Source organism: Phycodurus eques, chromosome 2, assembly GCF_024500275.1.
Source record: "Phycodurus eques isolate BA_2022a chromosome 2, UOR_Pequ_1.1, whole genome shotgun sequence".
NCBI lineage: Eukaryota > Metazoa > Chordata > Actinopteri > Syngnathiformes > Syngnathidae > Phycodurus > Phycodurus eques.
The window spans coordinates 38531698-38559321 of NC_084526.1; the positions used below are offsets into that span (position 1 = coordinate 38531698).

Genomic DNA, 27624 nt, shown 5'->3' on the forward strand with positions numbered 1-27624 from the left:
GGAAATTCAGACACATTTTTAGTTAAAAATGTTTAGTTAAGTTAATTTTTATAGGTTAGCAACTCTGTAGACAACAAAAACGCTTGGCCAAGCCTAAATGTTATGCTGAATTGAGGATAAATCTTGATTTTACTATTGAATTGTAAAAAGAAAAACTTTCCATCACAGTACAATATTGACTGATTGATTTAACTTCATGCCTTATAAACATGTAATATCATGATTACGACCCGACTGACTTGGATTTTTTTTTTAGGCCAATACCGATATTTGGCAGACAAAAAATCTGATAACCAATTTATCAGCCAATTAATTAAAAATGTATATAATAACTTTTTTTTTGGTACCCATTTCTCCTTAAAATTACATGAAATTAATGGCAATTTTCCATGATCTGAACCTCAGGTGGCCAACGACTCTGTTTACAATTCACGTTCAAAATTTATGTAAAAAAATTACCTCTAGTTATGTATTATTTTCAGTTTGTGAACAGTCTTGGTATGGACGAACGGAAGGATCTATGTTGTGCTTCCACTTGTGCTGCGTGACAATCATTGACTGTATGCATAACACTTGGATGTAAACTGAAAACTAGTTGTCTGCTCCGCGGCGTAAGGTGGAAATCTGTTCTCGGCGGAAGTTCTGCCTCCACATCCTCAGTCATCCAATTACAAATCTAATAGCGTTTTTTACGTTGTAATAGAAGTCCAGAAATCATTTTATTTTCATCAAAAGGTACTATTTACAGTATGTACAGTATGTTATTTATTGAATTGTAACGTCGCTTTACTAAAACAATAACAGTTTATGTTGGCGTAATCATGTCAAAATAACTCTCTACCGAGGTGTTCGCCCACCGGACATTCCGCCTATATGCACATTAAACCAATCGGATTCGAACAGCAGCCGCCACTTTATGAATGAAGACTGAAAGAGGTGCATTATCGTGCGGAACCTTTTCTAAAAAAGTAATCAAAGGGCTGAACAGTCAGAATGGCACCCAAGATAAAAAATAAAAATAAAAAAAAGGAAACTGCTAAAGATAGTGTTCGGAAGCATTTTTCACAGATGATCAGAAAGATCTGTGCGTTGTGCAGCCGTCATTGACTCTGCATCATGCAATGCAACTAAGGTAGTCACTCTTTGTTTTTTGTTTTTTTGTTGCTCTTTCTGCGCTCGGATAAGCCGAAGAAAATGGATAGATGGATAATTGTGGCACTAAATAAACTCTTGCTTCCTCATGGGAAGGCGTGTCGGTGAAATTGAGGAGGTCTTCGAAGTATTCTCCCCAGTGACTCACAATGTCCCAAGTTGAGGTCAGCAGCGCCCCATCCCCAAGATATACAGTGTTGATGGTGCATTGCTTCCCCCACCTGAGACGCCAGATGGTAGACCAGAATTTCCTTGAAGGCGTCCGGAAGTCACTCTCCATGGCCTCACCGAACTCCTCCCACGCCCGGGTTTTTGCCTCAGCGACCACCAAAACTGCATTCTGCTTAGCCAACCAGTACCCATCAGCTGCCTCAGTAGTCCCACAGGCCAAAAAGGCCCGATAGGACAGGTTCGTTGCCGCCACAACAGGAACTGACCACCATACGGCCACAGCTCCGGTCGACCAGCAATTGAGGCGCGGAACATGGTCCACTCTCACTCAATCTCCACCGCTTCCCCCTGGGATGTAAGCGAAGTTCTGCCAGTTGTGGGAGTTGAAACACCTTCTGACAGGGGATTCTGACAGACATTCCCACCAGACCCTCACAATACGTTTGGGCCTGCCAGGTCAGACCGGCATCTTCCCCCACCATCGGAGCCAACACACTACCAGGTGGTGATCAATTGACAGCTCCGTCCCTCTCTTCACCCAGGTGTCCAAGACATGCAGCCGCAAGCTAGATGACACGACCACAAAGTCGGTCATCTAACTGCGGCCTACGTCCTGATGCCAAGTGTGCATATGGACACCCTTATATTTGAACATGGTGTTTGTTATGAAAAATCCATCACGACCATAGCACTCCAATAACATATTTATGTATATATACATATAACAGCAGTAGAAATTAGTATTTAACACATCACCATTTTTCTCTCTAAATATATTTCCAAAGGTGCTATTGACAGGACATTTTCACCCAATGTTGGGAACAACCCAAGTAATCCATACATACAAAGTCAGATCAGAAATTAAGTTTTGTGTAATAATGTGAAATAACAAAGGGAAAAAGTATTGAACACATGAAGGGAGGATCCAAAAGGCATAACAAGACAAGCAAAGACAAAATATAATCTATCAACAATCAAACAGCAATCCAGCCCCTTGTCTGTGCAAATGAATATCAGCCGGTTCAGTCCTAATTGATGGTCTACAAAAAGGTTTCATTGCCAAGGTGTGAGTCAAGACGCATCTCCTGATGGGTAAGAGCAAAGAGCTGTCTACAGACCATTGCAAAGTAATTGTTGCAAAACATAACAATGGCACTGGTTACAGGTGCATATTTAAGCTTCTGAATGTTTCAGTGAGCACGGTTGGGGCCATAATTCGTAAGTGGAAAGCCAATCATACCACCGTAGATTTGCCTCCATCAGGTGCTCCTCACAAGATTTCTGACAGAGGAGTGCAAAGAATAATCAGAAGAGTTTTTCCAAGAGCCAAAGACCACCTGTGGAGAGCTTCAAAAAGACCTGGAATTAGCAGGTACTGTTGTCACAAGGAAAACCGTGAGTAATGCACTCTGCCGCCATGGCCTCTAGGCACGCTCACCACGCAAGACCCCATTGCTGGAGTATGCCGAAAAATATTTACACAAGCCAGTTAAATACTGGGAGAATATAGTCTGGTCTGATGAGAGCAAAATTGAACTTTTTGGATGCCATAATGCACACCATGTTTGTAGGAGAAAAAACCCTAAAAACGCCATACCAACAGTGAAGTTCGGAGGTGGGAACATGATGGTGTGGGGCTGCTTTTCAGCAAATGGTACTGGCAAACTTCACATTATTGAAGGAATGATGAATGGGCAAATGTACAGAGACATTCTTGACAAAAATCTGTCATCTGAGGATGATGAAAATGAAAGGAGGGTGGACATTTCATCAGGATAATGATCCAAAACATACTGCCAAGGAACCTCAATTAGTTTCAAAGAAAAAAAAAATAAAGCTGCTAGAATGGCCCTTCCAATCACCTGACTTGAATCCAATCGAAAATATATGGAAAGAACTGAAACTCAAGGTCCATAAAAGAAGCCCAGGGAACTTTCAAAATTTGAAGATTGCTTGTGTGGGGGAATGGGCCAAAATCACACCAGAGCAATGCATGCGCGACATGTTTCTCCATACAGGAGACGTCTTAAACCTGTCATTGCAAACAAAGGGTTTTGTACAAAAGTATTAAATAAATACCAGTTGGCGTGTTCAATACTTTTTCCCTGTATCATTTCACATTATTACACACCTTAATTTCTGAGCTAATTTGTTCTACTTTCTTTGTATTTATGGGTTACTTGGGGAAAGTTTGGGAAATGTACATGTCAATTGCAACTTTGGATATATTTGTAGTGTCAAAAATGGTGACGTGTTAAATACTTATTTCAGATGCTGTGTGTGTATGCTTATGTTTAAGTTAAGCAGTGGATATGTTGTAATTTAAATATATTTTTTTATTTTTCAGGATTTTCTAATATACTGTAAATTTTATTCAATTGTACGTACTTTGTTATCCATTGGTTAATAAATGGGTCAGTTTTTCCTAATACTTACTGTTACTGATTATTGTTCTCTGTTTGAGAAATAGCATTTGATCAAGTCTTGTTTAACATTCCATACTACAAAATAAGTAAAATGTGTATGATTATTTTGGACCGATATCAGTATCGGCCTAAACTCAAGGCTGCAATATCTGTATCAGATCAGAAGTGAAAAAGTTGGATCGGGACATCCCTAAAATATGTGTGCGTGTGTCATATATATATATATACACACAAAACCTTTTCAAAAAATACAATATCATGGAAAAGTTTATTTCCACAATTCCATTCAAAAAGTTAAACTTTCATAGATTCAGTGCCTGCAATTTAGCGAGTTGGCTGGCCAGTCACGCACTGTGATGGCATGGGCACCAAACCAGGTTTTGGTGGTATGGGTAGGGGCCAGGTCCTGCTGGAAGTTGAAAAATATATAAAAAAAATATATATATAAGTACGTGTGGCAACTCAATATTTCTCTGTCAAATGTTTACATTTTCTTTTGGGAAAAAAAGTGACTCACTTGCATTTCTTTCCCCTTTTGTAGATTCTGGGAGGCCACCAGAAGGCTGTCGATGGCGCCTTACAACATGTTGTTAATGAGGTAAAACATATTGGTGACAAGAACAGTTACACTATTTTTCATATACATTCATGAATTAACCAATACATTTCCTGGTTCAGTTAGAATTGGTATTTAATCAGTCCTCTTCATCATGCTGTTCACTTTTTTACATCATGAGACGTCACCTAACATTCGATCAACAGCATATCGCCATTGCGAGGCTTCAGACATGATGTTTTCACAGGAAAGTGGTCACTGAGGTTAGTGTCACTAACAGGGTCCTATAGAGAGACTGGAGGAGTCACAGAAATGCATGGATGTCTACAGGGCCGTGAAAAAGTATTGGCACCCTTCTCAAATTCTGATATTTTTGCAGTGTTTCCCCACTTTGTTTAAGATCATCAAACGTAAATATCAGACAAATATAACCGAAGTGAACTTAAAATGCTGTTTTTCAATGATTTCATTTATTGGGGGGGGGGGACGATTCAAAGTTACCTGGCCCTGTGTGAAAATGTAATGGCCCCCTAAACCTAATAATCCCATCCTCAGCAGCAACAACTGAAATCAAGCGTTTTCCATAACTGGAAATGAGTCTTTCACCTCTCTGTGGAGATATTTTGGCCACTCTTCCTTACAGAATTGTTTGAATTCAGCAATAATGGAGAGTTTTTCGAGCATGAACAGCCTTTTTAAAGTCATGCCACAGCATTTTATTCTGATTCAAGTCTGAATTTGGACGAGGCCACTCCAAAACCATTTGTTTTTTTAAGCCATTCAGAAGTTGATTTGCTGGTGTGTTTTGGATCGTTATCCTGCAGCATAACCCAAGTGCGCTTCAGCTTGAGGTAACAAACTGATGGCTGAACATTGTCCTTTCTGGATTTTCTGTTTAAGAGCAGAATTCGTGGTTTCATCAATCACAGCAAGTTGTCCAGGTCCTGACAAAGCAGCCCAAGACCATGTTTGACAGTTGGTATGATGTTCGTTTTCTGAAATGCTGTGCTTCATTTACGCCAGATGTAACGAGACACACACACACACCTTCCAAAAAGCTCAACTTTCACCTCGTCACTCCATATAATATTCTCCCAAAACTCTTTGTAATCATTTTTATTTGTATTTTTTTATTTATTTTTTTGCAAACGTAAGAGGAGCCTTTACATTATTTTTGGTCAGCAGTGGTTTTTGCCTTGAAACTCTGCCATGGATGCCATTTTTGCCCAGTCTCTTCCTTATTTTGTGTCATGAACACTGACCTTAACTGAAGCAAGGGAGGCCTGCAGTTCTTTTAGAAGTTGTCCTGAGTTCCTTTGTGGCCTCCTGGATGAGTCATTGCTGTTCTCTAGGGGTAATCTTTGTAGGCTGGCCACTCCTGGGAAGGTTCACTTCTGTTCCATGTTTTCCCCCATGTGAGGATAATGGCTCTCACTATATGGTTTGCTGGAATCCCAATGTTTTAGAAATGGATTTTGTAACCCTTCCCAGACTGATGTCAATTACTTTATTGTTCTGGAATTTCTTTGGATCGTGTCATTTTGTTGCAGCTTTTTTAGATCTTTCGTCCAGCTTTATTTTGTCTGGACAGATTCTGTTTGTGATTTCTTGATTGAACAGGTCTGGAGGTAATCGCGGTTTCTCAATGCTTCATCACAACATCCTGTCTTGGACGGGATGTTTCAGTGAGGAAAGAATTTCAAACCGACAATGCAATGTAGTTTTGGGCCGTTTTTGGTGGGGGAAAATTTTCAGTAACAGCGGCGTAGGGGCCCCGAGCCACCGGGCAAACGTAAATGTCGGAGCCTGCACTGTAATAAGCAGCAAAAACAAAAAAAGAAAAACAAAGATACAGTGCCTACCTTAGTTGTATTGCATGCTGCACAGTCAATGACAGTTGCACAATGCACAGATGTCTGCTCATCTAAGGAAAGTGCTTCCAAACAGTATCTTTAGCAGTTTCCCTTTTATCTTGGGTGCCATTCTGACTGTTTGGCCCTTGCATACCTCCCTTCATTCCTTCATTTATAATGTGGCGGCTGCTGTTCGCACTTGGATTGGCTAAATGTGCGTACAGGCGGAACATCCGCCTAGTCCACAAGTGTAGCACTATATTGACATGATTACACCAACATTAACCATTCGTGAAAGAAAGAGACTCTACAATTCAATAAATAACACGTACTGTAAATAGTATTTTTGCTAATAATTTTCGGACGACATCAATCACAAACGCTATTAGATTTGTGATTGGATGATCGAGGATGTGGAGGGGGAACTTTCCACCTTATGCCGCTGAGCAGACAACTAGTTTTCAGCTTACATCCAAGCGTTATGCACAGTCAATGATCGCAGCGCAAGTAGAAGCTCAACATAGATCCTTCCGTTCGTCCATACCAAGAATTATTTTTGGTTTGAGAATGGTCTTGGTATGGACGAACGGAAGGATCTATGTTGAGCTTCTACTTGCGCTGCGTGACGATCAATTTGTTCGTAAAAACAGTCATTCGTGACCAGAGGTTCCACTGTACTGTATTTGCAGTATCATATCAGAAAACGGTGCTATCGATTAGGACACGTACAGAAGCAGCACACAGCAGGACAATCTCAGCAAAGCAAGAGCCAAATTCTATTAGTGGCAGCCAAAATTCTCTTGTGGCAGCCCGCCACAGCTGAATGTGTATGTGGGGAAACACTCCACAATAAAAATGCAAGTAGGTGAATTTGTGAAAAGCAACACGTGAATAGGCTGGATAAATTGATAAATTATCATAAATTAAATTATCATTTATGTTCTTGTCCTTTAATGGGACAAGAGAATAGAGCATTTTGTACTAAGCCAGCCAAGCTCTCCACAAAGTGGTAACTTTGAGGAAAGGTCTCAAAAAAACCTATTTGGTCGCAGTTGGTGGATTTCGGTAGGCAATGGCAGCTGCAAAACATACTGTATTTACAACATCGTGTTGGTTGCTGGTGCTTGCTCATTAATGTGTTTCAGATATCAAATGTTTTATAAATTTCTTTCTCCACAGACAACCAAAGAGATGATAGCTCGTTCCTTTGCCACCATAGTCACACATCCCTTTCATGGTATGGATATATTGAATTTCTGAAATTTTCACGGTTTTTTGTTTTAATACGTGTTTGAAGATTTTTGTTTTTGTTGTTTAAGCCTGTTCTCTTCCTGTGAGCCGTTTTTGAAATTACGTCATTGCTGGATGCCCGTCAGAAACTGTGAACTGTGATTTAATTTCTTGCTTTGGAAGGGGAACCACCACTAAAAAATTTCAAAAGGTTGTAAATTGTCTATGGGGGAGCCGTAGTAGGCTATAGCATAGTGGAAAAAGTGGGTGTCAAAGGCGAAGAACAAGAGCCAGTTTTGAACCTCCGTGACAAAGCAAAGGAGCAGCAAACCATCTTCAGTGGCTAATCCTGGAAATAGTGTTAGCTTGGGCCGAGGCACTGATCAGAGATCTTAGTCACCTTTGATAATGACCCGATCATTGATGACGTAACTCTCACTCCATGCATATTTGATAAACCTTTTTAAAATGTTAAGTTGTGGTTCCCCTTCCAAAGCATAAGCAAGATGTTCAATCACAGTTCTCTGCTTCTGACAGGTGTCCAACAATTACCTAATTTAAAAAATGGTTCACAGGAAGAGGCCAGGCTCAAACTTTTTATTTAAAAAAATAAACCTTCAAACAAGTATATAAATAACAGTGACCTTTGTGGAAGAAATTGGGCTCATTTGAATGTCCCTTGTCACACTTGGTGGCATTCATTTAGATATTTGTTTGAACGAGTTGATTGGATTCAAGAAAGTTGTGATTAAATTCTGTTTGTCAGGTCAATTTTTTTCTGACTTGTCTTTCAGTGATTACATTGCGATGTATGGTGCAGTTTATTGGAAGAGAAACAAAATACAGGTAACATTTTTATACATTCAAAACTATCTGAGAAACTATAGTGGCTGTACAATTTGGAAAATAATATTCATCTGTTTTTAGTGGAGTCTTTGATTCCATCATCACCATCTACAGAGAGGAAGGAATGCTGGGCTTCTTCGCGTATGTTTCTTCTTTAATTCAGTCTCGAAGAGGCAAATAACCTGTCAGCTATCATGATAAAAATGTATTAGAAGTCCTTCATAAATAGCTGGTGTATACTGACACATACGATCGCAGAGCCAAAATGTCAAGGAAATGTAATGCATCCGGAAGTTTGCAAATTTCCCCATTGTGGGACTAATAAAGGTTATCTTTATTTTGAAAGTATTATCCATCCACGTTACTTTCAAAACTTTATTTCAAAATTGATTCCCCCCCTCCCGCATTCTTTCCCCAGACATGAGAAAAAGTTTAGAAAAGTTGTATTTTTGCTAACTTATTAAAAATAAAGAACTAAGAAATCACATGTACTGTAGTATTCATGGCATTTTCCATTAAACTTGGGGGGGAAATATTAGCTCAGATGGATACTGTTTCCACTAATTATCCTCGATAATTTTAAACCTTAACAGGAGTTCATCTGTGGTGATTTAATTTGGTTGGATATGATTTTGAAAGGCACACAAATACAGTAAGTTCCCACAGTTGACAGTGCATGTAAGAGCACAAGCCAAGCATTAAGTCAAAGGAATTGTCTATAGCCTTTCGAGACAGGACAAGTCTTTCTGTATTGCTGAAATATTACATAAAAAATCTAAACTGTTTTAAAATAAATACAATGAGATTTTCCCAAAAAAATAAGATAAAATCACTATTTAAGAGTTTGTGTTTTTTCCAGTGTACAGAATCAATATTTTCTGTCATACTATACGACAAAATACTGCTACAAACGTGGGCCAAAGATTGCAAACGAGATTTGTCAACATTTACATGCAATGGTTTTGCAAAACTGAGTACACACCAATTAAAATCTAGCAATGCACTAAAGTCCTAAAATCCTAATTCAACCATAGGTGAGTCTAACTGAAAATTGATCTTGTCACCTAGAAGGGGACAAAAAAAGCTTACTTTTCAAAGGGAGTTCACTCATTTATGTTGAACTGTGTGTTTGTGTTTTTTTTCCATTAGTTTGACCTCACTTAAATACAGTACTTTTACTTTTTCTCATAGTGGATTGATCCCTCGTCTCCTTGGAGATGTCTTCGCTCTGTGGATTTGTAACCTGCTGGCTCACTTCATCAACACATACGCTATTGATGATTCGGTATATATTTGGTCTTTTTTTATTTTTTTTAATTACGGTATTTTCTTGTGGCTCAAAGGTTTTCCTTTTTCACTGGAGTTTATTTTTCTCTCTTAAGATGAGCCACACAGGAGAAATCAAGAACTGCTCTCAGGCTGTGACAGGGGTAAGCCCTCTGCATGCCTACATTATATTCATAGTACCATCTGTCTTTGTCGTATTTACCTCAACAGAATGCTTTTTTGGTCTCTCTTTATCCAGTTCTTTGCCAGCATGCTCACATACCCTTTTGTTTTGGTGTCAAACATCATGGCTGTCAATAACTGCGGGTGAGTTATCAGAGGAATTTAGTTTTTCAGACTCTTCAATTTTAGTGCTTTACTCTACTGGCTACAGCCAGGTCAGTATCGGAAATGAGAATCCATTCTCAATTGCCTCGACTGGATAAATAAAGGTTTTATAAATAAATAAAAAATGTCAATCACACTATTTTTCTTCATCAGGCTCACTGGAGGGCTCCCCCCCTATGCATCAGTATATCCTACCTGGGTTCACTGCTGGAAACATCTAAGCAGAGAGGTCAGCTCTTTTCTTGTCTCTAAACCTGATTTGTTGGTTTCAAGTAAATCAGCAGGGCCTCAATTTCTATGAAATTAAAAGTCAACTGTTTAGGAATTTAATGGCAAGGGGAAAAAGATATTGAAATGTCTGCGGGTTTTCTTGTTGTTCAATAGTGCCTACCAATGGGAAGAACCTGGTAAAGGGTGGGGTGGATGAGTCCAAGAGAATTTTGCCTGCCCTTTTCGTAGTCTGCAGGATCGGAGGGTACCAATAATCCTTCCTGCAGTCCTAACTGTGTTACAGTCCGATTTTGTCCTCATTTTGGTCGCAGCACCTCAGCAGCCGCAGGAAATGCATCCTACGCTGGGCCTTTTTGATGATGTAGTTGATGGTGTCCTCCAATTTCAGGACCTGAGAGATTGTACTTCCCAGGAACTTGGTCTCAAAGTTGACACGGAGCAGTTATAAGAACTAAAGGCGGCTAAAAAGCCAAAAACTGGATTTGAATCGCCAACAGTTAGACCACGTGGCTGTAGTCTCATTCAAGCAAATGCTCTCGCGTTGTTAGTAAGGCTTGTCAGGTTCCAGGACTGGGGTCACAAATTATATAAATCACAATTCACTTATTGTGGATTCCGTGCATCACAGATTATTTTTTTTAATTGGGCAGTGTAGTGCAGTTACTCATCAGCACATCTCTGATACATTTACCTTTTTTAGTGCGATATGATTTTAATGTGGTAGCAATGACTCATAGTCAATTGGGCTCTTATTCTTAGGTAAAACACCAAATTGTTTGAGGATATAAACAACATGACCGGAAAACCACTGTTTAAAACACAAGACACTGTCAGTTTTATGAATTAAATTCACAAATACTAAACTTAGCCTGACAAACCGCAAATGCACACGCATAACAATATCGACAGGAACAAATGCAGGTAAAGAGCAATGTTTACCTTGATTTTCCAAAGCTATAATACTGTAGTTAAAAACATAACCACAATGAATTCTGGGTTCCCATAATGCTTTGCGCTGACTATATTGCCAGGACCACCAGTAAAAGGAATGGAGGAAGAAAATTGCCTCTTTACACCATGTCTGCATTGGCTGGTCACATCATTGAAGCAGAGCACACCCATCTTTAATAGCCATGTCCTTCCATAGAGTGTGTGGATGGTAACCTCAAGTCGACAAATAACATACCTGCACCTAGTGTTGTACCTGAACGAGTTCAATGTACAAACGTTCATGAAGTAGTTCATATTTTGGGTGAACGTGAACTGAACTTAGTTCATTTCTGCCTGATGAATGTTATTGAGAACGCGCTCATGAACGTTTTTGGAATGAAAGTTCATTTTAATTCAATAGTGCAAGGTTTTGTTAGGGACTTCCAGGACAAAATGCCTCTGAACACACACTGTACAAGCCTTCATATGTCGGGAGATGCAGTAAATGCCATATTTGGCAACCGATTTGGTGCGAATGCGGCTGCCATTCATGTTTACATTAGGCAGGCACACCGCAGCTGCATGAGTGCGCAAGGTACGTTCAGGCACACTGTGTGAAAGTATTCTCTTGAAATACAGTACATTGTAAGAATGGATTACTAGGAAAATTATTGTTTGTATCAGAATGCTTTTGTTAAAACACTGTACGATCATACTGTGATCATTTTGAATTTTTGTTTTGTATTATAAGAATAGATAAAGATAAAATGTTTTGTTAATATCGTCAGCCAGAGCTGCTAGGAATGCAGTTATCAATGTCCTTTCACCATCGTTTCTGTCATACTGTTGCGTGTTTTTGTTTGCACATTAAGGGCAAAGTCCTGTTTTTATTTTAATTAATTTTTAAAAGGACCATTCAAGCTTTTCTTCATGTTTTTGAGATTGTTGGGTAAAAGCTGCAGCCGGCTACTAGTGCAGACTGAATGGGTGGCAACAATGAGATGATGAAATGCTCAGTATTTTAAGTGTAATTGGCCGTCAGCAACATTCATTCATTTTCCGTACTTCTTATCCGCACTGGGGTTGCGGGTGTGCTGGGGCCTACCCAGCTATCTTCGGGCGAGATGCGGGGTACACCCTGAACTGATCGCCAACCAATCACAAGGCACATATAAACAAACAACCATTCACACTCACATTCACACCTACAGACAATTTCGAGTCTTCAATTAACCTACCACACACGTTTTTGAGATGTGGGAGGAAACCGAAGTAGCCGGAGAAAACCCACGCAGGCATGGGCAGAACATGCAAACTCCACACAGGCGAGGCCGGACTTCAACCCCGGTCCTCAGAACTGTGAGTCAGACTATTAATTAGTTCATTTTGGACCGGAGAACTTGGTTCAAAATTTTGAACTATGGACTGAAGTAGTTAATTTTTGGAACGGTGAACTCAACTTTGAGCTAGTTGGCGTAGAGAATGAACTTTCCCAACACGGCCTGCACCGGTAATGTATCAAGTTGACATTTAATTGCACATATGAAACTTCTACATTTATATATTATAATGGATAGATCACTACTTTGCGGATCAGGGTTTTTCTGGAACGTAACCCACACAATAAACGAGAGTTTACTGTATTTCAAATCTAAAGTACAAGTTTTCTCCTTCAGTGTGGTACAGACGATAAACCACCACGTCTACAAAGATGATGTCTTTGTAGACATCCTGAGGCGTTCGCTTCATCCGTGCGCAAGAGGTGACAGTTGTGGTTTTTCTTTATTAATCTATATTTAAAAAATCCTTGACATTCATTCTCCCCAAAAGTGTTTTGATATCTGACAGGTGTTTATTTGAGTCCTTGAGAGACATGCCCCTTGCTGATCTGCGGTGCACATATGCTCCCGCCTTGCCTCTCCCCCCCCCACTCTCCTCTTCGCTCTCACAGTTGAGGGTGCCTCCTGCAATTCAGTCAGAAACACAGGTAGGAAGGATTATTTATACCGTCCCTGACTAAGTTGGGTGTAAAAATAACCACAAAACTACCCAAAGATTGTTGCACTGCTGAAAAAGATACGTGGCTACTGGACCGTTTCCTAAACGCACCCAAAAACAGGAGGTGCTGCACATGTCATACGACACTCGTCAGCCCTCGATGCTAGCATCACGCTGAATGCCTCTCTATACTCGTGCGGCCGTTGCATCACGTGACTGACGAAATGCCCCGCACAGCACCTCTGCGTAGCTTGCCGCGCACCCGACAAAAACAGTTGCTGCGCATCGAACGCTGCGGAGATCATCTCTCATGATTGGTCCATTTTAGTCACATGCTGTGATAACGTACCAGCGTGCCCATTGGTTCTACATATCATCTACGTCGCAGCATAATTAAACGTATCATCTGGTCATCCAGGTCCATTTGTTCTGTTGCAGTCACCATTCTTGTTGCTTTGTTCCTTGTTACTGAAAGGAAAGTAAAAACGGCTACCGGAAATGGCAAAAGAAAATGCAGAGGAAACTCCACCCTGTGGTGTCCTATCCAATACCAGCCGTAGCGACACCCCCGACTTGAAGGAGAACTGCAGCACACTTTCAAAACAGCGCGCGTGGGTTGGGCTCGAGTATAAAGGCAAACGACGCGAGGGACACCAGCAGTGACGTCAGCGCGGTCACCGTCCGCGCGAGTATAAAGACCTTAGCCTGTACAAGGTTTTGTACTATTGAAATCCGTGATTTGAAAGCCTTGGCTTGCCGTTAACTGACGTTAACTTGTCATGTTAATGAAGAGTGACGTAGAGAACATACAGCCGAGCTGCAGCAGGCAGACACAGACAGACGGAGACAATTTAAAGACTATTTTGCCAAGTAAACAAGTTGACCAGTTTTATTTCATTTAAAATCTTAATTATGTTCATGTGGAAGCCAGAAAAAAAAGTGTTACCACAAACACATTTTGCAGTTGAATGTCAATGTTTTATCATTGCACCATCCTGGCCAAAAGTAACTTGTACTCAATGAGATATTTTAATGAATGTACAGGTATTTACAGTGTCCTTCAAGTTGTCAAATAGTTTTGTAAAATATTGCACTATATTAGGAGTGTCAAATATATGACCCATGGGCCAAAAATGTCCCATTTGTAAGTGGAAAAAATACATAAGGCATTGTGGTGGTAGGGCCTGATAATTTTGACTTCGTATGCTCATGTAGAAAATGGAATGGCAATAATTCCTAGGTCTTCATAAATTAATTTAATTTTAAAGAGGAATACTTTTCAGTTCCAAATCCCTGTGACTCAGTTTTGTGCCTTAAAATACAATCACTGTGATCAGTTATGCGCACATATAGATGACAAACTGAAGCAATATTTTCTTAAGAAATCTGAGGTTTTGTAAAAAAATTTTTTTTTTTAAAATTAGTCATTTAAATGTAGAGATTTTGCTCGCATAGGCTACTTGTTTTGCATTAAAAACGGGGGGATATTTATTTATTATAGTAACACTTTCAGTGCCAAGAACTGCATTTTATAAACTCAGAACGTTGGGGAGAACTTATTTATCTGGTTTAATAATGTTGTGACCGCCAGGGGGCATCGGTAATAATGCACAGGAGATGATTCAGATTTGTCTTCTTTAAAAAATAATTTTCAGTGGTTGTCACAATATTGTGTTGTGCTGTAACACAAATAAAATTATATTCATAAATACTACTGCAGTAGATAACTGCAACACAGCAGAACTGTAACTGGGGGGCACCAACCTGTGTAGCCGGGGGAGGAGGCGGTGGTAGATACTGCTCATAGTTCTGGTGTGTCGATGAACCAGAGGCTTGAGGAAGGACAGGAGCAGGCATAGACCTGGGGATGAATAACAGAGGAGGTGGCGTTCTAGGATCAAGACGCCTTTGCATTTTCATCATCTGTCTTTGCATCCTCTGATTATTATCATCAAGCACTCTATGTAATAATGTCAGGGTCTCAGATGGGTCCTCGGCAGTTGGCCTCTATCTGAAGTGGACTGGTGTGCTGGTAGGTAATGGGAATGCATAGCCATCATCATAGGGCTCCATACCTCTGGCTCCCTGAATCGCACTCCAGTCTGGAGCAGGCCATGGAGGTGTGAGAGGTGTTATCGTTGCAATTCTCTCCACACAAGGACATGGCAGATGCTGCTTATAAGCATTAGCTACTGCCGGCTGTTGTGCAGGAAACGATGTAGTCCTGCATCCATGCTGGTTGGCGTCTCTCTCGGTGTGGTCAGACACCTGCTGCTTGTGGAGGTCAACTCTGATCTGAATACATCGGTACCTAATCCGATGGTAGCCACTCTTTCCCGGGTCTCTGCATCAATTTTGTAGGGGAGAGCTAATTTGTCTGGTTGTGACCGCCACGGGGCATTGGTAAGAATGCACAGGAGATTATTCGGATTTGTCTAAAATAAATAATTCTCAGTGGTTGTGACAATAGTGTGTGGTTCTGTAACACAAATAAAATGTACATAAATACAACTGCGATAAGTAATAACTACATCATGGCAGAACAAACGAGGACAGTTTTATATTGTAATATGTGGGGGCCGCAAACGTGTCAGCGCCTCTGCTTTAGCAGATAGAACCTGGCCAGTGAATACTAACTACATATTTAGCAGCAAGCAAACATTATAATGATCCGAAGTATATTTAGCTGCCCTAGGATACATGTGCTCTTGTTTCCGACCAGTACTTATGGTTTTATCAGCAAACACTGTCCGTCAAACGGCAAGCATGAAGTCCTTCGTCACAGGCTGTATGTGGATGTGTCTTATTATATAGAGCAGCATACAAAATAATGATGAATAAATTTGAAAAGCATTCATATTATTGGCATAATAAAAAAACCATTGCCGAATCAAATTTATTTGTATCAAAGGGCTTCACCAGGCCACAGTTGATAAAGATTGGTGACATACCCAAAATTGAAAGTTGTCTGTCAACTGATTTATGACAATTTTGCATCGCTGAATCTGAAAATGACGTCAGTTTCTCTTGTTCAGGTCAGATTTTGATGCGACGTTGATTATTTTATTTTTTTGAAGAAGAATCAGATTTTCTTACTAAATTGATTACATGCTGTGGCATTATCAGTTAGTGTCTTTTTCTCAGCTGCGATAGGTTTTTGAGAAAAAGTAATTTTTTTAAACACGGTTTATTAATCAAAAGTTCTAAACTTCGTTTACTGTTAATTGAATAGTGGACATTTAATATGTATGCGTTTAAAAGACCCCCTCCTGGAGCCGTCACCATATCGTGGTGGAGGGGTTTGTGTGTCCAAATGATCCTACGAGCTAAGTTGTGTGGGCTGGTAGGGTCACCCATTACAAACATGTCCACGGTGAGGGACCAGACAAAGCACACTCAAAGACCCCTTATGATGAGTAAAAATATTGGACCTCAATTTCCCTCGCCCAGACGCGGGTCCCCGGGGTCCCGCTCTGGAGCCAGGCCTGGAGGTGGGGCTCGAAGGCGAGCACCTGGTGGCCTGGCACAGCCTGAAGGGGTAACGTGGGTGTCCCTTCCCATGGACTCACCACATGTGGGAGGGGACCATAGGGGTCGGGTGGAGTGTGTGCTGGGCGGTGGCCGAAGGCAGGGACCTTGTCGATCTGATCCCCGGGTACAGAAGCTGGCTCTAGGGACGTGAAATGTCACCCATTTGGCAGGTAATGATCCCAAGTTGGCGAGAGGTTCCGACTGGATAGAGTTGGGCTCGCCTCCACAAATGGCCTGGGCTCTGGTAACGGTCCTCTTGAGAGGGGTTGGACTCTCTTCCACTCTGGAGTTGCCCGCGCCGAGAAAGTGTGGGTATACTTATTGCCCCCCCGCCGGCTCGGGGCCTGTACTTTGGGGTTCACCCCGGTGGATGAGAGGGCAGCCTCCCTACGCCTTCGAGTGGGGGGACGGGTCTTGACAGTTGTTTCTGCCTTTGCACCAAACAGCAGTTCAGCGTACCCACCCTTTTTTGAGTCCTTGGAGGTTGTGCTGCTCCCGCTGGGGACTCCCATCGTTCTGCTGGGGGACTTCAATGCTCAAGTGGGCAATGAAAGTGAGACCTGGAAGTGTGTGATTGGGTGGAACGCCCCCCCCCCCCCGATCAGAACCCGAGCGGTGTTCTGTTATTGGACTTCTGTGCTCACCACGTATTGTCCATAATGAACATGTTCAAGCATAAGGGTGCCCACACTTGCGCTTAGCACCAGGACACCCTAGGTCGCAGTTCGATGATCGACTTTGTGGTTGTGTCATCGGACTTGTGGCTGCATTTCTTGGATACTCTGGTGAAGACAGGGGCGGAGCTGTCAACTGATCACCACCTGGTGGGGAGTTGGCTCTGACGGTGGAGGAAGATGCTGGTTCAACCTGGCATGTATTGTGAGGGTCTGCTGGGAATGTCTGGCAGAATCCCCTGTCAGAAGGAGTTTCAACTCTCACCTCCAGCAGAATGTCACCCAGGTCCCGGGGGAGGCGGGGGACATTGAGTCTGAGTGGACCATGTTCTGCGCCTCCATTGCTGAGGCGGCCGACCGGAGCTGTGGCCGTAAGGTGGACAGGTGGCCTGTCATGGCAGCAATCCCTGAACCTGTTGTTGGATACCAGCGGTGAAGTATGGCGTCAAGCTTGAAGACCTTTTTGGCCTGTGGGACTCCTGAGGCAGCTGATAGGTACCGGCTGACCAAGCGGAATGCAGCTTTGTTGGTCGCTGAGGCAAAAACTCGAGCATGGGAGGAGTTTAGTGGGGCCATGGAGAACGACTTCTGGACTTCTTCAGGGGAATTCTGGTCCACCATCCGGTGTCTCAGGAGGGGGAAGCAGTGTACCATCAACACGGTGTATAGTGGGGATGGGGCACTGCTGACTCGGGACATTGTACGTCGGTGGAGAGAATACTTTGAAGACCTCCTCAATTCCACCGACGCCCTCCCATGAGGAAGCAGAGTCTGGGGTCTCTGAGGCCGGCTCTCCTTTCTCTGGGGTTGAGGTCACCGAGGTGTTTAAAAAGCTCCTCGATGGCAAGGCCCCGGGGGTGGATGAGATTCGCCTGGAGTTCCTAAAGGCTCTGGATTTTGTGGGGCTGTCCCGGTTGACACGTCTCTGACATTTGGGACAGTACCTCTGGATTGGCAGACTAGGGTGGTGGTCCCCCTTTTTAAGAAGGGGGGACCAGAGGGTGTGTTCCAACTTCAGGAGGATCACACTCCTCAGCCTCCCTGGTAAGGTCTATTCAGGGATGCTGGAGAGGATGGTCCATCGGGAAGTCGAATCTCAGATTCAGGAGGAGCAGTGTGGTTTTCGTCCTGGCCGTGGAACAGTGTACCAGCTCTACACCCTCGGCAGTGTCCTCGAGGGTGCATGGGCGTTCAACCAGTTTACATTTGTTTTGTGGACTTGGAGAAGGCGTTCAATCGTGTCCCTTGGGGAGTCCTGTGGGGGGTTCTTCAGGAGTATGGGGTACCGAACCCCCTGATACAGGCTGTTTGGTCCCTGTACGACCAGTGTCAGAGTTTAGGCCGCATTGCTGGCAGTAAGTTGGACTCATTTCAGGTGAAGGTTGGATTCAGCCAAGGCTGCCCTTTGTCACAGATTCTGTTCATAGACCGAGAGAACAAGATCTCTGATAGAAGCGGCCGAAATGAGTTTCCTCCGCAGGGTGTCCCCCCTCTCCCTTTGGAGAGAGGGTGTGAACCTCGGCCATCCGGGAGGGGCTCAGAGTCGAGCCGCTAGTCCTTTGCTTTGAAAGGAGCCATATGAGGTGGCTCGGGCATCTGATTAGGATGCCTTCAGTGCGCCTTCCTGGTGAGGTGTTCCGGGCACATCACTGTCTCCCGGCCGGCCTGGAAACCCCTCGGGATCCCACCAGAAGAGCTGGATGAAGTGGCTGGGAAGAGGGAAGTCTGGGCGTCCCTGCTAAAGCTACGACCCCCGCGACCCGACCTCGGATAAGCGGAAGAAAATGGATGGTTGGATAAAAGACGTGACGTTTCATTTCTTACAAGGAAGGACTCGTACACCCCTAGGGGGTCACTCACCCAAAATCATCATGAGCTGACTGCTTTTAAACTTAGCCATTTTAAAGACGCAGATGACACCAACATGGCTGTGATTACAGAGCTGCGGTGGAATCCCGGAAGAATTCTTCCAGGTGTGGCAAAGAAGGCTGTTAGACTTCAGGGAGAATTATTTGAAGGGTTAATTTTGGGTTTGACACCAGCCATGGAACTTTTCTGACACAGCTTGTATTTCAGGACTTGTGCAAACTGCCCTTGTTATATAGCTGCTATATCTGAATTTACATCGCTTTTTTTAACAACAAATGTATTTTATGATTTGTAGCCATTGCCACTCAAATCTTGATACTGACTCCGTAACGATGCAGTGAATAGATGCTCGACTGAGCACTTAGCAATCAACTCTTACGGTTGAGCTGCTTGGAATTCCAGCAGGACTCCTCTTTTAGAAGTTGTGCCTCATCCATAGTATCTCCTTGTAAAAACCAAACCAGTAATTGAATCATAAACACTTTGTTTGTGCATTTTGTTCACTGTTAATTTGAAATGTTGTTTTTTAAAAAAGGGCCGGAAATGTTTTTTTGTTTTTTTATCAGATTCGGTTAGTTGAAAAGATAATTGACAGATTAATCGATTATTAAAATAGTTGCAGCCCTACTGACAAAGTATTCATGAAGGTAATAGTGTTGAATGAAATTGATACTCAGTCAACATTTTGTTTAAAATTCTAAGGTGTTTCCTGAATTTCAGCCACAGCTAACCATTTATTTATTTTTATCCAGGGCAACATGAGCAGAGGAAACAGTTTATTCTTCCGGAAGCTTCCAGCAGGAAAGACGTACGCAATTGATCAGCAAAGATTTTATTAAAGAAAATGAGGCAACAATAGTGTGAAAATGCAAGCAAAACAACCATGTGTCATCTGAGGGATTTCCTGTTCTTCAATAATTTGTGTATGCACTTGTTCCGGTTTATAACATTGTGAATTAAAATCAAATAATTTCCAAGTCAGGTTTTCATATTACACCAAATACAATGGGATTTCCTTTAATTGATGGACCAAGTTAGTCAAACAATCCTCAATGTTAGAACAGGTTGAACGGTCACTGGCCGTCCCTCATGTTTTTCTTGTCATACATTATTCCTCTAAATATTATGTTTTTTTTAACACTTCATATTGCATGTGATGTAATGTCTAACATTGTGATGATCAAGCGGGTTCGGCATGTAATTTTGTTTTTCCTGATTTTGGAATCAGACTGGTCATTGTCCAATCACATACACGAATATGAAACTCAACAGACCTTTCTATCTGTGACAGTAGTCAAGTGCTTCTATCAATTATATAAAATAAAAGTTACCTTTTTGTGTGTGTGTAAAGAGTTCAAGTTTGGACATCACCCTCAAGTGAAGTTTGCGTCTTGCCCTTATATGGGATCACCTCCAGTCAAGCTGCCAAGTTTGATCACAGGAAACAATTTGATTCCCAAGGTAAAGATTACTTGGCACTTGGAGAAGCCTTTGTTTACAAGCACAGAGGTCAGACATTTCTTGTAGTTGGTCACCAGGGCTGGGATCCATTCAAATTATCAACTCAAGAGGTCCCACTAGGAGCTACAAATGCATGTTAAAAACTTGATTCAAAACTTTAATGTAGCATACATATCCTAGTCAGAACCATGTCTAAGACAGTGATGCTTATTTGATTTTTGAACACAAGACCATACTAAAAGGAAAAAATAGAACAGTTACAACAGAAACCAACAAATGTCAATTATTTTCTAATGGTACTCAACTATTTATAGAGCACTTAACAACCACAGCTGTAACACAGTGCTGTACATAAAGTAGAACAGAAAACCAACCACAGTAGGTCAACTATTATATTACTTTAAAAAACAAAATCTAATATACAAGGAGCTGCCTTCACATTGACATTTGGCATACAGGAGGTCGTTTTATTCAGTGTTGTTCCAGTCACAGTGTACAAAATTGCTGCAAGCCGAGTTTGAATCGAAACAAACTGCAGTTTTCTTCCAGCCGTTTGTTCCTCAGTTGTCGAGTAAAACATAGGACAGAATTGAACTGCTATGTATTTCGTCCTCTTTCTCGCTTCATTTCAGCTTGCATTCCTCACTGAGTGGGGGTGAACCGACTCCCGGATGTGGCAGACAAGTGTGGTGGTTTTAAGTCAGATGCAGTGAGTGGTCCAGATACAAAATTGTGCTTTATGATATAGTATGGAAAAGGGTTTGGAAAGTAATGCAATCTCACAACCCACAAGAAAAGAAAAGACACCCTACGACAATGTCCCATCATTGGAAGATGACAGCTTGATGAAATATTTGGTTCTGCTTCTACTTTGAGTGGATACAAAAAGTCAACACTCACTCACGATCCCAAAAAGTATGGCGCAAAAACGGCACTACTCATTACCAAAAGAGCACCTTACCTGCAGTGAAGATTGATGGAGGCGGCAGCATGCTCTGGGGCTCTTTCTTTTGGTGAAGCTGGTATCTTTGACAATGTGGAGGGACACATGCACAGTTCCAAATACCAGTCAGTGTTAACACAAAACCTGCAGGCTTCTGCTGGAAAAGAAAGATGACAGCAAAGGCCTACTAGAACATCTGAACTTTATTTGGTGTTATAAGAACCACTTTAAATTGTGGGAAGTGTGTGCGGATTCCTGTTCAATCAGTTTGTATTTGTTTGGTAATTCTGAGCACAGCCACATCCCCAGTATGAGGGTGTGCAACCACATTATCTCAGTAGTTTATTTTGACTTACGCTCTCAAACTTTTTTTTTTAGTTGTATAGGTCAACTGTAGAAAAGGTTTAGAATTTATCATAGTTTCATTTTCTTATCAAATTATATAAAACCCTGCATTTGAACAGAGGTGTGTCGACGTTTTATATCCACTGTATGTACTGTTAAAGACTAATCTGCAGTATTGTTACTGGCCTAGTTGCCATGGGCTGAATAATGCCCACGTCTAACAACTTTCAATGCTTTCTTAAAAGATGTGCTCCTCCTGTACACCAAGAGCCTGTCTCACCTCTTCCCGAAACACACAACACTCGTCCTGTCTCAGCTTCCACCACATGGTTCTCTGCTCTGCCTTTGTCTTCCTTATCTTCCTCCCCACCACCAGTCATTTTACACACCACCGTCCTATGCTGTCTCGCCACACTCTCCCCTACCACTACCTTAGTCTGTTACCTCCTTCAGATTACATCGCCTGCACTCTCCCCTACCACTACCTTAGTCTGTAACCTCCTTCAGATTACATCGTCTGCACAAGATGTACTCCACCTGCGTGCTTCTACCTCCGCTCCTGTAGGTATGTCACCCTATGTCCCTGGCTCTTCTGGAAAAAAGTGTTCACAACAGCCATTTGCGTCCTTTTTGCAAAGTCTACACCATCTGTCCCTCCAAGTTCCTTTCCTGGATGCCGTACTTACCTATTAGTTCTTCATCACCCCTGTTTCCTTCACCAACATGTCCATTACAATCTGCACCAATCACGACTCTCTCTCTGTCTGGGATGCCCAGAACTACTTCGTCTAGCTCCTTTCCAGAATTTCTCTTTCACCACTAGGTCACATCCTATCTGTGGAGCAAAGCCACTAATCACATTATACATAACACCCTCAATTTCAAGTTTCAGCCTCATCACTCGATCTGATACTCTTCACTTCAAAGACATTCTTAGCTAACTCTTCCTTTAAAATAACCCCTACTCCATTTCTCTTCCCATCTACACCATGGTAAAATAATTTAAACCGTGCCCCTAAACCTCTAGTCTTACTGCCTTTCCACCTGGTCTGCTGGATACACAATATATCAACCTTTCTTGACCCACAGTAGCTGAATTTCCACTGGCGCCCTGCAGGTTGACAGCGCTGGGGGCGGACGTTGATAACCCGGGCCACGCCCAATCTGGTATGGAATTCTTTGGATGAATATTTGTTTCGCAATGTTTTAAGCCGGATACCCTTCCTGGCGCAACCCTCTGCATTTATCCGGGCTCGGGACCGGTCCACTATTTACACTGGCGTGTGCCCCCCCCCCCCCCCCCCATCTCCCCATAGGGCTGTGTACCTGCAATTAAATTACTTTATTGTAATTGAATGACTTCACCCAAACCGAAACTTTAGAGCATGATTCGACAGAACGCCAACATGTTTACGTACAACCGTTAGTGCTAGCACTAGCTTGCTGGGCTACATAACGCTTTGTTGCCTGCTTGTGAGCCGTATCATATTAAAAGTATGTGAAAATACCACAAGCAATCCTTCAATGAACGTCCTCTCCTGAGCACCGGTGACCACCGCCATTACTCATTTTGTTGTTATAATACACGCGGCGCAACCTGTTGTTGTCGTCGCCATGGTAATGAGTATATCCGGTCGCATTTGAGTTGACAAGATAAAGCCCAATGATCATAAAAGACGGGATGGGTGGTATCGGAATAACATTTTATTAAAGTAGTCTGACATAGTGCAATCGTGAGAGCAAATTTGTCTTGTAGTCTGATCCAGGCATTACGTGTTGTCTGCCTACACCGCCGCCATGTTTATTTTTATTTTTTTTCAACTTTATTGGCAGTCAGATATTAACAGTACTATGTCAAAAAAAACACAACACAGCGAAAAATAAACTAGCTTTTGGATTAAAATACACTGTATACAACGACGATGTGGAGTAAATGTTTTTTGCGGAGCCGGATCGACAAATTATGACAAAGCCGATCATTGTAAAATGCTAATTACCGGTCGATACCGATCAAGCCAATCAGATCGGTGTAAAGTCTAGTTCCCACATTATAAAAATAGTTGCTAAGGACGTGTGGATTTATTCAATGTTACACTTGCACATAAAGGAACTACAGCTCAACATTGACACACTGGCTTGATTTAGTGGGATAAGAGGTTCACCTTGGTTCTTCTCCCAGACTGCAGACCCCAGAGGTCTCTTAGTTCAAAAAAAAATAAAAGTGTGAAAGTGGTGGTGATGGACAGTCATATTTATGAACCCTCAAGCTTAGAGGTCAGTTGGTGTGACGTGGACACAACATCCATCTGAGGGGGGTTAAGATTAGCAGCCAGGGGAGTCGTGTTTGGGGTTGTCACACCAATTGGTTGAAAAAGTGTCTGTTCTGTTGACTTGACTTTCCCCCGTGGAACTTTGGAACACGTGTGAAGGTGAGTCAGGAGGCCACGGTACGATCGCAACTTCGTGCGGCAATTTTCACACCTAGGAACAAAGCAACAATATATTACACAAAACACTTTTAAATAGAATATTCATTTTCATATAATTTGATCAGTATTTGTAAACGTTAAAGAAAAATTTATGCCATTTTGGTTTCATATGGGTAAATGTCTCCCAAGCTAGAACAGCCACATTTAGTCCTATATTTCTTTTTATAACAGTGAAGACAAACTGCTTCATAACAATTGTGAGTTGCACAATTTACATGTTGCCCTTCAAACTGCGGCTCCAAGTGCACAAATGAGCCTAACAAGTCATTCAATCCATTAAACGCTTGGCTTTATACAATCGTAATATCGGTTTCGACAGTTTAACAAATTCACACTCATTTATTTGTATCTCATAAATAACACTATTCTGTTGTGTGCTATTGTGTGAATAGAAAATGGCTGCCTCATCCTGGCACTTCAGCTCACAGATCCTTCAGATGTATTGCAACATAATGAGGATGACCGAGCTTCTCACCCTATCTCTAAGGGACAGCCCGGACACCCTGCGGAGGAAACTAATTTCGGCCGCTTGTATCCGGGATCTTGTTCTTTCGGTCACGACCCACAGCTCGTGACCATAGGTGAGGGTAGGAACGAAGATCGACCGGTAAATCGAGAGCTTCGCCTTTCGGCTTAGCTCCTTCTTTACCACAACGGACCGATACAAAGTCCGCATCACTGCAGACGCTGCACCGATCCGCCTGTTGATCTCCCGTTCCATTCTTCCCTCACTCGTGAACAAGACCCCAAGATACTTGAACTCCTCCACTTGGGGCAGGATCTCATCCCCGACCTGGAGAGGGCATGTCACCCTTTTCCGACTGAGGACCATGGTCTCAGATTTGGAGGTGCTGATTCTCATCCCAGCCGCTTCACACTCGGTTGCGAACTGCTCCAGTGAGAGTTGGAGCTCACGGCTTGATGAAGCCAACAGAACCACATCATCAGCAAAAAGCAGAGATGCAATACTGAGGCCACCAAACCGGACCCCCTCTACGCCTTGGCTGTGCCTAGAAATTCTGTCCATAAAAGTTATGAACAGAATCGGCGACAAAGGGCAGCCTTGGCGGAGTCCAACCCTCACCGGGAACGAGTCCGACTTACTGCCGGATACGCGGACCAAACTCTGACTCCGGTCGTACAGGGACCGAACAGCCCGTATCAGGGGGTTCGGTACCCCATACTCCCGAAAATTGCAAAATGTAATTTACAATAGGCTACCAGTTTTAATCCTTATCCTTACTAGTAAGGAAAGATGTATTAAGCAATAGGAGTGGAGGATTGAAACTTACAAGAAGAACATGTTGGGTTTATGATGACGTCTCATATGTTCCACCAATTTCTGCATGTTTGGGAAGGAGCAGCTGCAGCCCACACTGGAGCAGTGGAAGACTTTTCCTACAATCAGAAACAAAAAAAGACAACAAATGCGTTGAGAGCGAACTCGAACACCTTCATCTGACCATGTTCAACGTTTTAAAAGCTAATGGAATTGCTTACCGGGAAGAGACTGAGCTGGGATGGCGTGATCCCTCACATGACTCTCCAAAGCGCTCACATCCGTGTACACGCGTTTACAACCGTGAAATGGACACGCTACCTTCTTGTTTCCTGGAGGAGACAGATTGAATTGGGAAGATTTCTTCCTGAAACAATTCCCATTAAATATACGCCAGAGTGAACGGCTTCGTCGAAAAACAAACCTTCGTGTCCACTTGCGTCAAATGCTTGGGAGGAGGCCATGCTTCTGTGTTTGTATTCCGCCACAATGACAACAACGAAAAGAACTCAAAGCACTCTTCTTCTTCATCTCCGGTATAGACGGTGCATTACTGCCATCTTTCGACCAGAGGGGAGGGGAAATCACAAACTTTTAAACGTGGGTTTGTTTTAATGAAAACCCATTTCCACCAGTGTAAAAAAAAAAAAACATTTATACATCTTTTTTTTTTTTAAATTTAAAAAAAAAAAAACATTTATACATCTTTTTTTTTTTTTTTTTTTTTTTTTTTTTTTTACATTTTTTTACGGGGCAATAATGTTCTGCTGTTGTGGCAAAAAGTGAGACCCCCCCCCCCCCCCCCCCCAAAAATGAGAGCAGGACGTTCCCAGCAGGAGACTCCAGGGGGCGATTTCGGCCGTGGCCTGTGTGTGAGAGTTCCACATCCAAAGAACACCTACGTCAAGACTTAGAATTTTTTTAAAAACCTTTATTAACAACTATGAAACGCTAAACATATGTAGATAATTGGTCAATAGAACATAGTTTTTTTTTCAGTGCTTACGTTTTAAGTGTAAACTAGGTGAACCCAGGGGCGCGATATTGTTTGAACTCCGGTAAGCCTGTGCGCGTCTGCATTACTAAATTAATAAAATGTATAAAGCAGAACGTCTGTATCAGTCACTCAATCTTCAAACGTTACATCTCCATATTTCAATACACACATTTACTCTCTCGCTCTCTCTCAGAAATGGATGCATGGATATAATGGCTTACTTAAATAAATAAGGTAGTGTTAGAAATTACTGGCTGCACGCTTACACAACAATGCATACACTTTTATTTGATACATCCCATTACAGATACACATCCAGATATCCTTATAAACATATAATTGCATTACACTTAGTCGGACCGACACAAACAAAGGCACAATATATTAACATTGGGTGCGTTGGGAAGTTCACTCCGGGTGCACTCACCGCAACCCGGAACCGTCGGTAACTCAGAGCGGTGGTGGTGTGTGTGCCACACAATATAAGTAAAACTGACACATTCAAGATGGCGGATGTACTGATGCATCCCTAGCAATAGCCAACCCGTTCAGTAGTAAAGTTATAGAAAGTGGAGCACGCTATGTCTCTGGGTGCCGCGGTCTCATGGCGCGGTGGGAGCATCGGACTGAATTTCCGAACGGACCCCAAACACTAGGCTCGAACTCGGATTGGTCGACGACTGCATGGCGTCACAACGGGAAGCAGTTTTGCCCTTAAAACAAGCAGATAAGCAACTTTGCGGTCTCTCTTCCATGGGCGTTATTCTGTACTAAGTGGAGGAGAGGCCAGCGTTGAACCATCTCCAACCTTATTGTTTGACTTTGTATTTTCGAATAAATTGTTAAACTTTTCATCCGGCCTAATCATTGAAGTTTTACCTCGACCAGAATAAAAGAACCGGGCAATAGAGGTTTATACGGCCAGCAGGTTATACCCGAGCGGCGACTTCGCTTTGTGCTCTTTTCCTAACATCTAACATGCATCCATCCATTGGTACAAATCAAAAGAAGTTACAAAATGTTACATTT

At 42.3% G+C, this 27624-nt stretch overlaps 2 protein-coding genes across 5 annotated transcripts in view; one reads left to right on the forward strand and one right to left on the reverse strand.

Moving 5' to 3' along the window:
• The window catches only part of mtch2 (mitochondrial carrier homolog 2), a 36801-nt gene extending 16370 nt beyond the window's left edge, over positions 1 to 20431 (forward strand). For 3 of the 4 annotated variants that reach the window (XM_061670589.1, XM_061670590.1, XM_061670591.1), the window contains 9 exons: positions 4291 to 4347; positions 7338 to 7395; positions 8183 to 8234; positions 8316 to 8375; positions 9426 to 9519; positions 9617 to 9664; positions 9760 to 9827; positions 10002 to 10077; positions 19834 to 20431. In XM_061670589.1, the coding sequence (XP_061526573.1) occupies positions 4291 to 4347; positions 7338 to 7395; positions 8183 to 8234; positions 8316 to 8375; positions 9426 to 9519; positions 9617 to 9664; positions 9760 to 9827; positions 10002 to 10077; positions 19834 to 19920 (600 nt within the window). In that variant the 3' untranslated portion in view covers positions 19921 to 20431. Of the gene's footprint in view, positions 1 to 4290; positions 4348 to 5211; positions 5285 to 7337; positions 7396 to 8182; positions 8235 to 8315; positions 8376 to 9425; positions 9520 to 9616; positions 9665 to 9759; positions 9828 to 10001; positions 10078 to 19833 lie in introns of those variants that run through there. The other variant, XM_061670593.1, reaches the window with a different exon arrangement.
• Positions 20432 to 23514: 3083 nt separating this feature from the next.
• znf414 (zinc finger protein 414) lies at positions 23515 to 26123 on the reverse strand. The gene is made up of 4 exons (XM_061703306.1): positions 26023 to 26123; positions 25820 to 25930; positions 25612 to 25717; positions 23515 to 24311 (listed from the first exon to the last, which is right to left on the reverse strand). The coding sequence occupies exons 1-4, from the start codon at positions 26060 to 26062 to the stop codon at positions 24083 to 24085; spliced, it is 486 nt and encodes a 161-aa protein (XP_061559290.1). The 5' UTR covers positions 26063 to 26123; the 3' UTR covers positions 23515 to 24082.
• Positions 26124 to 27624: the final 1501 nt, after the last annotated feature.

Bases quoted from the DNA above. Each gene is read 5' to 3' on its own strand.
- znf414 (XM_061703306.1), bottom strand. From the start codon at position 26,062: ATGGCCTCCTCCCAAGCATTTGACGCAAGTGGACACGAAG. The intron at 25,931-26,022 runs GTTTGTTTTTCG...TGTCTCCTCCAG, and splicing joins TGACGCAAGTGGACACGAAG to GAAACAAGAAGGTAGCGTGT. The intron at 25,718-25,819 runs GTAAGCAATTCC...TTCTGATTGTAG, and splicing joins CCCAGCTCAGTCTCTTCCCG to GAAAAGTCTTCCACTGCTCC.